Raw genomic sequence first — 18000 nt, forward strand, 5'->3', positions numbered from 1 at the left:
CTCTCCCTAATCAACCGTATTGTATTATGAAATATTGTTCAAACTACAAAAACCAATAGAACCCATTATAAACAGTGATGCTGTCTATACAGCATGTGGCGCAGCATGATGAGTCACAGACACAAACGTTCTAGTGCAGATAGCCTCGTGGTTACATCACACGTCTGCTTGTCGGCCTCAGTAAGACTGAAAAGCATCATATTATATTTCTCTTTTGTAATGTATTATATATTTAAATAGACTTATGAAATAGTTGAAAATGTGTATGATGCAGTATCTTAGTTGCTCTTGACAAGCTCTGGTTTCTGAGAGACACACGATATACAGAATCTGCAATGCGGCTGATAGTTTACACTTATTCACTGTACACACTCAGTATTGCACTGTACTTTAGATGTTATTCTAAAATATTAGGCTATCACCTCACTCTGTTATCTAGCAAGCACAATGAGTGACTGCTTCTAACAAATATTTTAGTTATTTTTCATGCCTTTCAGAATATAGTATATGGCTTCTAAACCAAAATATCTAAATAAATAAGTTAAAATATGCATACGTGTAGACTCACTAATAGCTTGTAGTGAACTGGCTTGCTTTGTATATTATTGTTTGTGTGTAGGTGACTCAGCTCTATGTGCCCTCTGCAAGACATGTGTGGAGAACCAGGAGAATGGGACGTATTGGACCACTTCAGTCCACGTTAGATGGTAAGATTTACACACGTGGAGAACAGCCACATTTAAATTGAAGTGTTGTGACTATTCAATTAGTCCATTAAATGATACTGCTGTTGCTAGTTGACTTGGAAATACTATTCATTTTTTTCACAATTTTCATTTTCAAAACAATATCATTTAATTTTACCTCAGATTTTGCATGCATTCGTTTTCAATCGCAGCGGGTTCAGTGAAATGTCCACATTTGGAAGTTGAGAAAGTCAAAATAGTCATGTCAATATAGTATATAACAATTAAGCTTGCTTATAGGCTTGTTATATTACCGCTTATGAGGAACAATATGGTATGAAGTTTTATATCGACAAGCTTTTCCTGTGACTTTGCTACCTGTCATGTGTACAGATACTTTTATTAATGGGCTGACTTATGTGGACTAACTTTTATTTGAGGAAATCTGTTTATTATAGGCTATTAGGTTTGAACTTATTGGTCTTGCACTGCCTATTGATTAATTTGTTTTGAATAAATATATCTATAATGGCTAACGCTACTTAAGTGAACGATTAAGTTTAATATACAATGATCATAATGCAAGGCAAACACATTGCATGTATCTGACCTATTTTTAGCGGCATTCAGTATCGGATTCGACTGTTCAAAGATTAAGTACTCTAATTCAAATGGATCACATAGGCTATACAGACTGTTTCCTGGGGTGTTTGACTAGCCGGTTGCAAAATGTCCATTTAAACATTTATGAAATTAGTCGTTGCGCACATCCCTAGTTGTGGAAGACAAACAAAAGTGGTAACAATGACATGGCTTCTGTCAAGCAATTTCATTCCAAAGCAAGAACACTCAAGAGGGTCTTAACGCTAACTAGTACCAGTGTTTTCCATGCCACCCTGGAGCATATGTGCTTAAAAATTCAATTAACCTAAGGCTGGACACATCTGGCTGCCTGTTTGTCTGGACCTTTTTCATTTCCCTAAATGGACTTGCGAGGTAGTGACGAATGGCTCCTGTATTGACCATGCTGCGCCATATTTCTCTACCAAGATGGCCCCTTGATGGCTGGTTTGGAGAGAGAGAGAGAGGACTGACTAATTGAGTAGAATTGTTCCACCATGCAAGCAACGTATTAGATGAATGACACTTCTCATCTGCTGCTATGGCAGTTTTTTTCCCGTGGTCGAAACGTTTGTATAATACAAAACAAACGTCCCTGTAATGGAGGGAGAGGACAGGTGGATGGGCAAATCGCTGCTGAGTTAATTAAAAGTGTGTGGCAGGAAAGACAGAGGGGGATTGAGTGATCTTTAATGGGATGCTCTGTAAATATCGCATTCAGCAAGGCTGGTAGTGGACCTCACTCAAGGTTGTGCAAGTGCACAGATGGACACGAAGTAGGCCTTTTGCAAAAGACATCATGGTCTTGTGCAGGTTAATTATCACCACATCGTTTCACCTTGTTGTGAATTTAGGATATGTGTGGATATACACTACCTTTCAAAAGTTTGGGGTCAATAATATTTTTATGTTTTTCAAAGAAGTATCTTATGCTTATCAAGGCCCCACCCATTTAATAAATCAAAAATACAGTAAAAATGGAATATTAAAATATAATAATTTGGCATTCAAGAAACGTTTCTTATTATTATTCTTTATGCATCTTATTATTCTTATTATGTGATACATTATTTTCAGGATTCTCAGTTGAAGTTCAAAAAATAATTTCATTTTTTGTAACATTATAAAAGTCTTTATTGTCATGTTTGATCAATTAAATGTGTCCTTGGTGAATAAAAGTGTTATTTAAAAAAATAGAGTATTCAAAAATCTTACTGACCCCAGATATTTGAACAGTTATTGTATAGAGAGTGCGAATGTAAAGCCACGTTATGGTGAGTAAGAATTTTTGATAGTATATTTTTTCGGATGATAGAGAGCATTAGTGATTGGCTAATGAGTTAATGAATTCTGTGCTTATAGAGTAAATTGCTTGTCAGTGTTGTATCTTTTGTTGTCCATGTAAATTTAACAGCAGATTAATAAATGATTGGATATATTCCTAAAGGTAAAAACACAGTATTGTGGGTTATTTTTTTATAATTTCATTAGATTTGTAGATGTTTGTTTTATTTTTGCCCATTTTTATTACTTGCACAAGTATAGAGAGAGGACAAGAAGTGGCAAGGATACAAGGGGAAACAGGATTGGGAAATTAGATATTCAGAGATCACACAAGGGGGGGTATCACACACAGTTTCTGCATGTTAATCTTGAGCACCTAGAGAGTAATAGTGCATCCTTCATACCTCCAAAAAGTCTTCAGTTTTATCATGTTTATAAAAGATACATGAGCTCTACCGAGTCTTTCCAAAAACAGCCGAGCGCCTGGAGGCGTGCTGTGGGCGGAGCTAAAGAGTGACGAGCATGTGCAGCTTTTGCATAGCGATCGTCTGCAAGCTATCAATGGTCAGCTAAATAAATGTATTTAAACACACAATGCACCATCACATTATCCATGGATCTCTTTTGAATCACTGTAATGAATATAGTGTATAGTGAATGATAAATAATGAATTTATGAATTCACTATGTTCGTGTTGTTTACATTATTTGCACTTATAGGCGCCTATTGCCAACAAAACAGACATTTGATGCAGTTTTGCACACCACCTGCACTTCCGACTCATGACCGGGATCATTACTGCTGTGACTGCTTGATCTTTCAGTTTCAAACGATCTGTAAATCCAGGGTAGAACTGGGCCTTGTTTACAAAACCATAAGCGCCGATCCTGAGGGCTCAAGCAGCCACGGAAAAACACGAGATATTCTCCATTCATTTTAACCAATAAAAAAAGTGACAACCTTCAGTTTCTGTGGTACAAATATCGAGAGCGTGTCAATGTAATGTGTGAGCACAAATCTCTCAGCTCCACTTAATGCTGGGTTCTTAAGGATCTCTTTCCTTCACAACCAAAAAAACACTTCTTTAGTGACATTGTTGATTTCGTGGTCTAAAAACAAAGTGACACATCTTTCTCGAGCAAGTCCTGTGCAGTGCTGCCGAACGACACTGGTCGATGTGTGTGCGCCCACGCTCTTCCGGGAGAAGTGCCTGTACAAGGAATTCCGACTTTTATGACGTTACAAAGGCCCATACTCGAAAAAAAGATTGCGTTGAAGTTTATGAGGATTTGGAAGAGTATTTTTGGCACAGAAATACTCCATCATACGTCCAACTCGTGTATTGAAACTTTGGCCATGTTTAGCATGAGAATCCAACTCTTTAACAGTGTAAATAAGTCAGAATAAATAAAATAGCTTTATACCCCTTTAATAAAAGTTTAATTTTTTTAAATTTTTTTTTATTGTCTTCCCCCTCACAGTTGGACTGGAGCCTCCACCATTGTCAGTATCAGAGGAGAGACATTTGGCTATCCTCACTGAACTACCGTTTGTTGTGCCCTTTGAGGAGAGAGTGAAGGTAGGATATGGAATCCGTTTCATGCTCAGCACTGGTCTAAAAATTCCAATGATCTGTGAATTAAAGAGAAGGTTGAAAGTTTTATTATTTGATGGCATTGTGTGTTACAAACTCTTTCATGTGTTTTTGTGCTTTAGATTTGAAAAGGTGAGATCTAAATTAACACATGCTAAAAATCAGCTAAACTTCTTTCATTCTGTTTTTAGATTTTCCAGAAGTTGATCTACGCTGATAAGCGGGAGGTGCAAGGAGAGGGCCCTTTTTTGGATGGTGTTAACATCACTATTCGGCGGAACTACATCTATGAAGATGCGTATGATAAATTATCCCCTGAGAATGGTAAACAAACCTATCTCTTCAAATATGCTGAAAGCTCTTTTAATAAAAAGCGATTAGCACACAGAATGTGACGTTCATAGACACTGAGAATAGACACGAAAGGAATTAGATACAGTAATTTATAGCAGTTGTTTTGACAATTTTAGCATTTGTTTTATTTTAAAATCTTTTTTGGCAAATGTGTTTCCGATTATACATCAAAGTGGAACAGATTATTGAAAAAGAACAAATGTAGTGCAGGGATTTGGTGTTTTATTCACTGCTTGTTGATTGAATGGCAGGACTCAATGAGAACTCGATTGTCTAATTTTGTCACATAAATTCATAAATGTTTTCTCATAATATAATCCCTGTACTTATCATAGTTCACCCTGCACAGATGCAATTACTAAAAGTCTGTAAAATAGGGCACAATGTATTGTTAATATAAATTAATTTTCCGTATTGATTTTTCATAGGTGTTTTACTCGTATTTTGAATTATGCATTGCATTATGTTTTGTTTTAGAGTTAAAGGAAATGTCTGTAAACTTAACAGATAAACATGAACATGCTGAATACATTTGTTTATCTCAATTTCAGAACCTGATCTCAAGAAGAGGATCAGAGTTCATCTGCTCAATGCTCATGGGCTAGATGAAGCTGGCATTGATGGAGGAGGAATATTTAGAGAGTTCTTAAATGAACTATTGAAGTCGGGCTTTAATCCTAACCAAGGCTTCTTCAAGACAACTAATGAAGGTCTTCTCTATCCAAGCCCTACTGCAGAGATGCTTGTGGGAGAATTCTTCACCCGTCATTACTACTTCCTTGGCAGGATACTGGGAAAGGTAAGACAGATATCACAAGGATCACGTGATGTATTGCATTACTCTATAACATTCTTTATCTCTTCAGTGGCACAGATAACAGAGAGCCTTACGAAATCAGTTTAATCACCTGCTACACCTGTTCATTATTTAGTTAACATATTTCACTGCAAGTTAATTATTTAATAACACTTGCAGTGGCTTGTCTTTTTTACTTTTTTTTTCTCAGTTGTCTCATTTGTCTTTCACTCACATACACTCTCAAACACAAATGGGGTCATTTGGATCAATGCTGAAGGTCAAAGGTCAGGTTCAATCAGTGATCTCAGGCTGAGTAGCTTTGTTACTATTATAGATCTTATGCATTTGATTTACGAGGTCACTGGAGTTTAAAGTCAAGTTTATTTGTGGCCTTTTGATCCAAATAATTTTTCCTTTGGCTAGGTTTATTTTTATAAGATCATTTTGTAAATTACCTTTAATAAACCTCCAACAAAATGCTAGAAATGTGTGTTTGCATGTAAATTAAATCACTTTGTCTAATTGTACGAGGCCTCAAAGTAGTTTAGTAGCTTTAACATAGAAATTACAGAAATTACAGTTTACTGTTTCCAAGCATTGATCCAAGAATCTGTGTATATACAGTAGCAGAACATAGTTTTTGTTCATAAGTGGAAAATGTTAAAACCATATTGATAACTCTTTGATTGTCCTAATTTTGCCCAGTGTTTTCCTATAATGGCTACACCTTGAGCCACAATTTATTGACGCTATTGTTTTGGCCATCTCTTTTGTATGCCTGCTAGCTGGTATTTATTAGCCGCTAATGTTTTTAAAGTTTCATTAATGCTTATGCCCTGGATTGTTTATCACAAAGCACATTGACTGGGGGAAGGGTAGATGAATTACCTCATGCCAAGAAGCTCGCTGCTCAATTAGGCTACTCCATTAGCCCATGATTTCCCGTCTCTGTTTGTGTAGCCATCGCATTTGGCCATGGACGCTAAATCAGCTAGCACCATAAATAACCGGATCCGTGCCGCTGGTAATAGAGTTTTGATCTGTTTTACAGTCACAGGCATCAACACCACTTGTGAAGAGGCAATTCAGGCCACTTATTAGAGAGCTATAATGAACACACACACACACACCTTGTACGATGGAAGGGACATAACTGAGCTCCTATCCTGAGGAATGGCTGGCCCCACCCTCCTACTTTCTTGATCTTATTCCATTCAATTGCCCCCACTCCTTAGTAATGGGCAAAGCAATTAAGGTGACGAGATTAATTTGAATTTGACTTTCAATTAACCCTCCTTCTCTCTCCATAAATATGTGAAGTAGTGGCAGACTGAGTGGGATATTGATATTTGTTTAGTGCTGTTATAAAGACGATCTGTATAGATTATAATTGCGTCACTGTAACTGTGGCAGGGTCAACCGAAGACACACACAAAAACAAAGAAAAACTGATGATTTCACTTTGTGATGCATTGCAATTATTTTCTTCTTTTTTTCCGAATTCTGCCGATTTGTCACTTTAGCTGGCTTTGGTCAAAAGCTATGGTTATGGTTATGGTTATTTATTTATACATCACAATTTATTACAACATTGGTTGTCCAAAGTGCTTCACAGTCCCAAAAAAAGAGAAAGAAAAAACTCCCCAGATAAAACAGTATAAACAAACATATAACCTTAGAGAAAACATACACACAATAAACATCACTCTCCATCATTAGAACTTGCAGTCTGTCAGAGTTGAGCAAATGTGATTTTAACATGGCTTTAAACACAGGTAAAGCTTTAAAAGCTTTGTCCAAACTTGTCAGTAGTTGTTTAACTTTTTAATTTTATGTATACGTGAAATCTAAACTGAGAAATCTAAGCTGACTGGACCAGCTGGAAAAAATACTGTTGAGCCCTACACTGTTAGCTTTGCAGCCCATATTTACGTCATCAGGTTTAATAGAGTTTAGACATCATTGCAAATGCAGATTTTGTGTGAACCTGCTAATCAGTGAATCACTTCGCTTATTCATTAAATATTTTGATTAAGCTTTTGATTAATTTGATTATACTTTCAGCTACCATATAAGAAGTCTAGTACTCCCAGATCCTTTCAACATACAATTCTATTTTTTCATTGTTTTTTTGTTTGTTTTTTTTGCCATTTTGTTTTATTTTCATTATTACTTTTTCATGATTTTTTTTCATGAATGTTTTTATTAGGTTTAGTCTAAGAAGCTGACCAGGTTTACATTTCACTGCAAGTTGTATTCTGTATATGACTGTGTATGTGATGAGTAAAATCTTCGTTCTTAATTTGTAGAATTGCTATTACATGTCATTATCAGATAGACATAATGGGCTAGGTGCATTATAGATCATGATATAGAAGAAAATGGTTGTTTATTTATTGAAAGTGGATACTTTCAGTACTTTCAATGTTCAAAACGCTTTTTATTTAAAGGGTTAGTTCACCCAAAAATGAAAATTCTGTCATTAATTACTCACCCTCATGTCGTTCCACACCCGTAAGACCTTCGTTTATCTTCAGAACACAAATTAAGATATTTTTGATGAAATCAGAGAGGTATATGACTTGTCCATAGACAGCATTATAATTAACACTTTCAAGGTCCAGAAAAGTACTAAAGAAGACAGTTGAAACGTGACTGCAGTGGTTCAACCTTAATTTTATCAAGTTTATGAGACTTATGAGAACGTATGAGAATGACACAGAAGAGAAGATATTGTTGAATAAAGTCATTATTTTTGTTTTGTTTTTGCGCACTAAAAGTATTCTCGTCGCTTCATAAAATTAAGGTTGAACCGCTGCAGTCACGTGGACTATTTTAACAATGTCTTTAGCACCTTTCTGGACCTTGAAATTTTTTATTATATTGCTGTCTATGGACGAGTCTTATACCTCTCGGATTTCATCAAAAATATCTTAATTTGTGTTCTGAAGATGAACAAAGGACTTACAGGTGTGGAACGACATGAGGGTGAGTAATTAATGAGAGAATTTTCATTTTTGAGTGAACTAACCCTTTAAATATTGAGGCAAGCTACAGCCATTTACCCTCACCCTTGTTTAGAATTACCCTGTTGAATTATTTTACACAAATATTTCCACACTCTACACATGCCTTCAAATACGAACTCTCACACACACAAATACCACGTGTTCTGCTGTTCAACAAGCAGTGCTTAACTGTCCCTATTCAAAGGGTAACAGAAAGGAAAGAGAAGGTCAGAACTCCTGATTGATGGCAAGTGTGTTAAATTTTTTATTGATTCTTAATGCTGTAAATTTACAAATTTATTTGGCAGAAACAGAAGGCAGCTGCTAAGTTGTTAGCGTTTACTCTCCTGATGGTGCCACAATTTGCATTAATTGCGTTGCCACTGCACTCACTTATATTAAAAGGCCCGGCCATTCATTAATCCTTTTTATCCCAAGTCATTTTGGCACAATTTCTGGCAATAAACACCCATAAATAACTTGAAGGTTTGAAAAATAGTCTGCGCTGTACCTCCATATCCTTATTGCGGCTTCTTCCCGGGAGCGACGTTATTGATAGGTTTCAGGAGGGCGCAGCACATATGTTCCCACAACAGGACTCGTGGGAAGAATGTTGCTAAGTGGATTGTTTTGCATAAAAAATGTCCCATGTTTGAAGTTTCACGATTAACCTGTGTTTAGAAAATGCTCTGATTTACAGCCTGCGTGTGTGTTTTAGATGCATGCATTATGGAGATTTGGGAAATTTATAATCCATTTAGCTTATGTGGTCGAAGGGATTTTAGTGCAATCATTTATTCAAGGCCTGTATATTTTAATGCCCTCAGATATGGTCTTTTTAGGACTGTTGCAGTACTTAAGCTTTTATGACTCGCCATCCTTGTGCTTCCTAATGGAACAACAGGTTAAGGATCCAGTTGATGTTTTTAAAGTTTGAGCTTCCTCAATATAAAGTGTCAGTATTTGGGACAGATTAGCACACAGGATAAAGATATTGTCATGATTTGCCTTATTAGCTGGCTGCACATTACAAAGTGTTGAGCAGTCCTGGAGGTCATATGTAGTTAATAATAATAATAATAATAATATTTCTCTCTCTTCTGTTTCCCAGGCGCTGTATGAAAACATGCTAGTGGAATTGCCTTTTGCCAGTTTCTTCCTGTCCAAGATTTTAGGCACCAGTGCAGAGGTGGACATCCACCATCTGGCCTCTCTAGACCCAGAGATGTACAGAAACCTGCTTTTCCTCAAGAGCTATGAAGGTGATGTGGAAGACCTCGGCCTTAACTTCACTGTGGTCAACAATGATCTTGGGGAGGCACAGGTGAACAACGTGTCTTTTTTTTTTTTTTTTTTACCTATTGTGCTCTTTTGTTCGTCTTTTGTGTCTCCTCTCTCCATCTCTTGTTCTCTAGCATTGTTAATGATTGATCTAACTGTTATTAGTCTTGGCTGATGGAGATAAAGCACGTCTCTGTCTAGATCTCTCTAAAAGAACTTCTTTGTTGACCAGCTCAAACATACCTGTTGGAAGAAAACTGTGTAGCATAGTACAAGATCTAATCATCCAGCATGATATCTAGTAGTGCCACTCCTCACTTCCAACATGTGAAAACCAGCTCAGCCTGAGGTGTATGGAAGGAAATTATGTGTGCTCTCCACATTTGTTTTAAGTTTAAGGTTTTTTTTCTCTTTTAACAAATGTTTAATGAAAAGAGGCATTGAATGTTCAGAAAATGTTGCTTTTCAGGTCAAACATTAGTAACAATTATTAAATAATTTAATTAAATAGACAAACTTACATAATATAAAAAATATAAATAAAATACAATTATGAAAGGATGGGTGACGGTGGTAGATTTAGCATAAATGGTAACTCAACTACTCAAATAGTAGCGACTAGCTAGGTTAGGACCAGATGATAATTGTTACTGATAAACTTTTATTTTGCATGAATGAAAACTAGATAGTTTGATCACTTTTTCTTATAACTAAGGTATCACTTTCCCATTCATTAGGTAAATGGTGTCCATGTGCACTCATTTCCGTTATGTTCCTCAATTGCCTTCAGCATTTTCCTCTGCAGATGTACTGTTTCACTTTCAACATGGAATTAAATAATCACTGAACCCAGGGAGACAGTACCTGTCACACTTGCATCTATTTGTCTTTTTCCAGGTGGTTGAGCTCAAACCAGGGGGAAAGGACATCCCGGTAACCACAGCCAACAGGATAGCCTACATCCATTTAGTGGCCGATTACCGTCTGAACAAACAGATCCGAGCACACTGCCTGGCCTTTCGACAGGGCCTGGCCAACGTGGTCAACCTGGAGTGGCTGCGAATGTTTGATCAGCAGGAAATTCAGGTAGCAGCTTACCTAGGCACACACACATACTTAGATTTATGCTAAAATTGTGGGAAAGGGCACATGTGTCTAGACATAAATCAATCAGTTGTGTATCAGAAAGGATTAATAATAATAATCAACAGATATTATGGTCATATAATATTAAAAACTCTTTTTTTCGTCACTCCAAACTTTAAACTTATTTTCAGGTACTGATTTCTGGTGCACACGTGCCCATCTGTCTGGAAGACCTGAAGAAATTTACTAACTACTCAGGTACTACAAGCACACCTATCAGATGTTTTATCACTCACTTCATTTTTTTTTTAGTTGTAGATTTAGTTTGATTTACGAGCCTTTCTTACTTTCCTTCCAGAGATGTCAGGTTGCTGTTACATTTTTTTGTATTTATTAGTAATGGAGAGCCAAAACACACACAGGACAAGTGTGAATTTGTGGTTTATTAATTAGTAATTTAAAATCTGTTTAGATAAGTAATGTAGTGTATTCCAGCTTTAAAGGTCCCGTTCTTCGTGATCCCATGTTTCAAACTTTAGTTAGTGTGTAATGTTGTTGTTAGAGTATAAATAAAATATGTAAAATTTTAAAGCTCAAAGTTCAATGCCAAGTGAGATATTTTATTTAACAGAAGTCGCCTACATCGAACGGCCAGTTTGGACTACATCCCTCTACTTCCTTCTTTAATGACGTCACTAAAACAGTTTTTTGACTAACCTCCGCCCACAGGAATACACAAGAGTTGCGTTTGTAGAGTGTGTTTGTCGCCATGTCGTCGAAACGCTGTTATTTTCATCCCGCAGTCCAATCACCGGGTCTGATTCCGGCTCAAATTGATAGGGTAAAATTAAAGACATGTTTACAATAACACTGAGCGCGTGCATCTCCACGTTAAGAGGCGTGACCTTTCCGGGCAAGATGCGCTAAACTGCTGTCGAATCACAACATAGGAACCGCTGGCACAATCAGAACTCATTACGTATTTCTGAAGGAGGGACTTCATAGAACAAGGAAGTCATCAGCCCGTTTTTATGACAGTGGAAACAGTGGTATACAGAGAAGTAAATTATGTGAAAAATACTGTGTTTTTTTTACACGCGAAACATGAAAACATGTTATATTGCACACTATAAACACAATCAAAGCTTCAAAAAAACACGAAAAACGGGACCTTTAAGTGTTAACTCGGATACTTCAACTTTTCCTCTACTTTAACAGGATGTAGTAAAACAAAAAAAGGTTTAATTTTTTTAAACCATGTTTTGCACTAAATCTCATAGCAGTATTATCTGATAATTCAGAAGGGTTTAGCTATGCAAGGATTTAGACTTTTAGTTTATGCATTATATTCTTAACCTTTTTTTTTTTTTGCACTACTCAGGTGGTTATTCAGCAAATCATCCAGTGATCAAAATTTTCTGGGATGTGGTGGAGAGCTTCAGCGATGAGGAGAAACGCAAGCTGCTCAAGTTTGTTACAAGCTGCTCACGACCTCCGCTCTTAGGCTTCAAGGTCAGTGACATTGACCAAAACCCTCTGAAAAATTGATTTTAATTAACTTTGGGTTGTGTCTGAACTCTTTAAAGACGAGTTAATGTTTATTTAAGATTGTAACGGGCCTTAGATGGGTTCACTAGAAAAGTGAAATGTACAGACATAACCCAACCCCTTTGTCTGAGCTGCATCGATATGACTCGCGCGTATGTTATCACATATGGAGTTCAGCTGCAGTTCATGCCAACTCACACCTGCTGATGATTTAGCCCCAATTTCTATATTTTCATTCAATAAAGTTATCAGGATCCCCACCACAAAGACGTCTACTCCCTGCAAGGTGTGCTGTCTTAACTGAGAAATAATGAAGCGAAAAAAATGTTTTGTCACAGTATATCGTCATTAATTTACACAAGGGTGTACGAGCAAACAGGCTCATTGTAACAAATCATTTTCACATTATAACAGCTATCAGGATAGGCCTTATCTTGGCCTCTATTTGTGCTAGAGAGGTTGTGACCCATAGCATTGTAATGTTATTTGAGACTTTTCCAAGTGCCACTGGGTGTGTGAAATCCATCTGACTGATAAAATGCCCTGTTGAACTTTAAATGGCTCTTGCCTGATGTTGACTGTATCTAGCATTTAGTCAAAGGCCAGAAAATGAGGATGAGAGAATAGCGTCTGACAAAATACAGAGCTTTCAAATTATTCTGGCATCTTCATCTAGCAACTATTTTTTCTTGTTTAGGATTAGTATTGTCTCAGTCTCCAGGAATCTAACCTTAAGTCTTTTTCTTGTATACCAAAGTGTGTTGTGCTTGCTTATTACACTCAGCAGAATCTGGAGAACAGAAAAATCATTAAATGTGTTTTTATGCCTTACGTAGACTAACCAAGGACAGTAATTGTCATTTCATTGACTTTATTACATATTTTAATATCTGTCATCAGTTTAAAGTAGATTACTTTAGCCTGTATGAATTTGGGTGGGGGAAAATCATGGCTTCTGAGCAATTCCACAGATACATGCTACTGCCAAAATTAAAGTGGAGCTGTTTAATGAATTTGACTTTGGTGCAGACGCTCTGAGGAACGGATGGAAAGGAGGAGTAAGAGGAAAAAGACGAAGAGAGACAGATCAAGGGGAGATGGCCTCCCACCTCGTCTGCCTCTTCAGCCAGCTCAGCCTTAATTAGGTGCCGTTAAACACCCCAGAATTCATTAGGGGAGAAATAGCCCTGTCATGGCAGGCTATTTAAAAAACATGATGGATACCCTTTTTTCAAAATGATGGCTCCCATCGTGACACTTTCTCGATAAGCAACGATACTTTAATACCTTAATTGTTAGAAAAATTGGCCCGTTAAAGTAGGTTTAATCAGGTTCATTTTGGGGTTGAGCCTTGCAGCCATGTGGAGAATATTTTCATTAGGCCTGTCTTGTTGTTCTTTCAGTAACCTTTTACAGATCTGAAAAGTTCTGTGTTTAGCTGTTGCTGTGTTGTTTGTTGCATTTATCTGCACAGATGCTGCCTGTTTAAAATGTTTCATTAATTTTTGTTTAATGATTCCCCCCGCCCCGAAACCATAGTTCAAAAAACCGCATTGCAAAGTTGTGTTATTGGAACAACAGCTCTCGAGCTGTGGTTAGAAGCATAGTTTCTTGTTTTTATGACATGTGAACTTGATAAATCGTTATCTTAAACAAAATAAGCAAGCTGACAATGTATATTTTTATTTTGAATATATACAATGTCATTACATATTTTAGTTTGTCAAGAGATTTTAAGCACCGTTTTTGAAGAGTGCGCATGTGCGTACATACTCTAGTACGTAAAAATTAGCCTATGATTGAATCTGGAAATAAAGCAAAATAACTGAGAAAAATGAGAATTAGTCCTGAGATGCCATGTCCGTAATTTATAGCAAAAAATCTAGCTGTAACTCAATCTCAAATGGATTCATCTAAAGAAGTTAAAGGTGCCATAGAATGGAAAATTGAATTTACCTTGGCATAGTTGAATAACAAGAGTTCAGTACATGGAAATGACATACAGTGAGTCTCAAACACCATTGTTTCCTCCTTCTTATGTAAATCTCATTTGTTTAAAAGACCTCCGAAAAACAGGCGAATCTCAACATAACACCGACTGTTACGTAACAGTCGGGCTCATTAATATGTAAGCCCCCAATATTTGCCTATGCCAACTCAACCTGTTCAAGGCATTAGACAAGGGCAGCCAGTATTAACGTCTGGATGTGCACAGCTGAATCATCAGACTAGGTAAGCAAGCAAGGACAATAGTGAAAAATGGCAGATGGAGCAATAATAACTGACATGATCCATGATTACATGATATTTTTAGTGATATTTGTAAATTGTCTTTCTAAATGTTTCGTTAGCATGTTGCTAATGTACTGTTAAATGTGGTTAAAGTTACCATCGTTTCTTACTGTATTCACAGAGACAAGAGAGTCGTCGCTATTTTCATTTTTAAACACTTGCAATCTGTATAATGCATAAACACAACTTCATTCTTTAGAAATCTCTCCAACAGTGTAGCATTAGCCCATTAGCCACGGAGCACTTTCAAACTCGTTCAGAATCAAATGTAAACATCCAAATAAATACTATACTCACATGATCCGCAGCATGCATGATGAACATTTTGTAAAGATCCATTTGAGGGTTATATTAGCTGTGTGAACTTTGTTTATGCAGTGTATTATAGTATCAAGAGCTCGGGGGCGGGGAGCGCGAGGATTTAAAGGGGCCGCAGCCTGAATCGGTGCATAGTTAATGATGCCCCAAAATAGGCAGTTAAAAAAATTAATAAAAAAAAAAAACTATGGGGTATTTTGAGCTGAAACTTCACAGACACATTCAGGGGACACCTTAGACTTATATTTCATCTTGTGAAAGAACGTTCTAGGGCACCTTTAATACTCCACCACCTGCGTGACATTAACCAACAAAGCTAAACGACAGGTTTGCGACAATACGGTTTCAGGAAACAATTGTGACTAGCTAGTTACATCGTTTACATCGTTGTACGAGAAACGCACCCCTGACTGATTCAAGGAGTTCATTTAGTGAAGGATTTGTCGAGACTGATTCAACGCAGTGTCTGAGACTTTTTGAATAATTCATTAAAAGAACTGGCCCATTAAACTTATGAATTGTGCTGTTTTGAATGCAGTTCACTTGGTAGAAAGACATGTTTTTGTGCCTTCAAATTTATTTTGACAGTTTTGACTAAAATAGGATTTTGTTTGTCACCGAAAAACAAAATGTTTTTAGGTCTCCTATTCTTCTCTCCTCCAGATACTTTTTTTTTTTTTTTTTTTTTTACAGTGTTTGTTAAGTGTTTCTTCTGCTTTTCCTAGATGTTCATGAGATTTTCTGCTTTCTCTTTGTCTCTAGGAGCTGTATCCAGCCTTTTGCATCCATAACGGAGGTGCTGACCTGGAGCGTCTCCCTACCGCTAGCACTTGCATGAACCTTCTCAAGCTGCCAGAGTTCTGTGACTCTCAGCAAATGAGGAACAAGTTACTCTATGCTATTGAATCCTCTGCTGGCTTTGAGCTTAGCTGAGGAATACGTCAACCTCTCGATGGCCTTGAAACCCAGACAAGAACCTGCGCCTTTTGTTATGGTGACCAGATAGAAAATGATCAGAATGAACAGACAGTGTGTCTGCTGTGGATGTACAGTGATTTGCAGGTGTTTGGACATAAAAAAACAAACAAACGCAGAAGGACAGTGGCACGGACAAATATATGCTCCGTTTTATTTTTACTTCAAAAAGAGTAAACTTGTATATAATGCATTTATAATTTCAGTGCAGCATCAGGGAAGGCGTCCATTGATCAAAAGCATTAACATTGAACAGGAATATCTGAATGTTGGAGATACTGAGGGAATAAAATGGCAACACAAAATTTACTTGTAGATTTTCCTTGGTTTTGCATTGCTGACATCAAAGTGGATGTTTTAAGACGATGCCATTTTACAGTTTTAACTGCTCTTGAGTATTGAGTGTCTACCAATAAAGATGCATGCTTTAGCCTCGCTGACTCACGAACAAGCTAAAACATACGCTTCTCCAATGTAACAGCATGCCTGAAACTTCTTAGTACAGTAGGGATACTAAAGATTTGGCTTGGTTTAAGGTCACAATACTTCAGCTATACAAATGTGCATGCCTTGATACAGGGCGTGCTAATAGTGTAGCGTTCGCTGAAAACTCTTGAGCTATTAATTTTTCCAAGCTAAAAATGATTTTTTGGCTAATGTGCCACTAACAAGTGAATTTAATAGATTAGAGTCAGGCAGTATGGCAGGATGTGTGAGGTTAACAGGGGTGGCAGAACAGTAGCACAGGTGTGTAGGTATCTTGTTTTAATCGTAGTAATGATGACTTAAAATTGGCTGATTCAGGTTTACCTTTACTTGGAAAAAAATATTCAGTTTGGCCAGTTGCATTTCAGGCCTCAATATTTACTATATGCGTCCATTGCATTTAATAAACACCAATTGTGTAATAATGTATTCCACAGCAATAGATAATGATGCTGACATTGTGCGGTAAAATTATAACAAATTTTGAGGACATGCACGTTTTAGATTAGTGGTTCAAGGGAGTTTTTTTTTTATCTCAGACAAATTGATGAATGAAGGAAAAGTATGACCTGCCTAAGCCTGTGTACTGGACACTACTTCAACTTCTGCTGTAGCAAAGAACAATTGAAGTCCTGAAGAGGATTGAAGTATGTGCTGTCAGCATCCTCTGATTGCTTTTTTGCTGCTAGTTACTGGGTTCAGCATGGCTGTATGTTGGTTGGTGGAGAGCTGATGATGGATATGTGAATATGTATATGTCTACATCTTTTAATGTTCATGCAGCATTTGTACAAGACTTTTAAATTCTCTCTTCACCTTGTCAGTAATAAGTTGTTCCCCAACACCTGTTAAAGTAAATGAGTAATATCTGATCGTTTACAAACACTGTTGTGTAGAGTTTGATTTGATGTTGATGATGAGCAAGGACAAGCAAAGTTGTTTGTAAAGATATATGTTTACCGACTTTAAGTGTATGTGCCCTGAATGATTTTTTGAATGACAAAGACAGGTGTTCAATCTATGTATCAGAGAGTGTGGCAATGATTAAATATGTTTTGAGTTTTTATTTGCACTGGAGATGTTAGCATCTTTTGTTAAAACATAATATTTAGGGATGTAGAATTTCATTTTGAGTTTTATGGCCTTTGACATATAATTAAAGAAACATCCAGTGATGGGACAAGAAAGGAGGCTAGTCGAGACCACGGATGCATTATCCGCATGACATAAATTAAGGGTGTGTGCGTTTGACATAAATCTAATAGGGCCCTGCTATGAGAGCAAGTGATGGCCGGAGAGCAGGGGGAACTTTTTATTCCTCCTTGGATCATATCCATATATTCTCCCAGCCTCCTCATTGGAATAAGTCTCTAGACTCCTCCTTTTCTGACCAAATCTCCAGCATTTTAGCAGCAATCTCAGACGGGGGTAATTGGGTCTTAAAAAACCAACTTGTCCTATAGCTATGAAGGATTGGCCTTAATTATGGGGAGATTTATTTGGGCCTATTACCTTATAATGGATTATAGCTCGCAAACTTAATGCCTCTGGCCATCAATCACATCCACGTGCAAAGATATACCAAAGGTATTTTATATAGCTTTTAGACATGTTATTATTGCACTTAGGGTCAAGTCATTTCACACCAGAATGTGAAAGCTGAAAGA

At 37.0% G+C, this 18000-nt stretch overlaps 1 protein-coding gene across 1 annotated transcript in view; it reads left to right on the plus strand.

Moving 5' to 3' along the window:
• ube3c (ubiquitin protein ligase E3C) overlaps nucleotides 1-17405 on the plus strand; it is a 34040-nt gene extending 16635 nt beyond the window's left edge. Inside the window, exons 16-24 of the mRNA XM_048184789.1 lie at nucleotides 620-707; nucleotides 4074-4171; nucleotides 4378-4510; nucleotides 5092-5339; nucleotides 9459-9671; nucleotides 10526-10714; nucleotides 10906-10972; nucleotides 12096-12226; nucleotides 15635-17405. Coding sequence (XP_048040746.1) covers nucleotides 620-707; nucleotides 4074-4171; nucleotides 4378-4510; nucleotides 5092-5339; nucleotides 9459-9671; nucleotides 10526-10714; nucleotides 10906-10972; nucleotides 12096-12226; nucleotides 15635-15805 — 1338 coding nt within the window. The 3' untranslated portion in view covers nucleotides 15806-17405. The remainder of the gene's footprint in view (nucleotides 1-619; nucleotides 708-4073; nucleotides 4172-4377; nucleotides 4511-5091; nucleotides 5340-9458; nucleotides 9672-10525; nucleotides 10715-10905; nucleotides 10973-12095; nucleotides 12227-15634) is intronic.
• Nucleotides 17406-18000: the final 595 nt, after the last annotated feature.

Source organism: Megalobrama amblycephala, linkage group LG3 (genome assembly GCF_018812025.1).
Source record: "Megalobrama amblycephala isolate DHTTF-2021 linkage group LG3, ASM1881202v1, whole genome shotgun sequence".
Classification (NCBI taxonomy): domain Eukaryota; kingdom Metazoa; phylum Chordata; class Actinopteri; order Cypriniformes; family Xenocyprididae; genus Megalobrama; species Megalobrama amblycephala.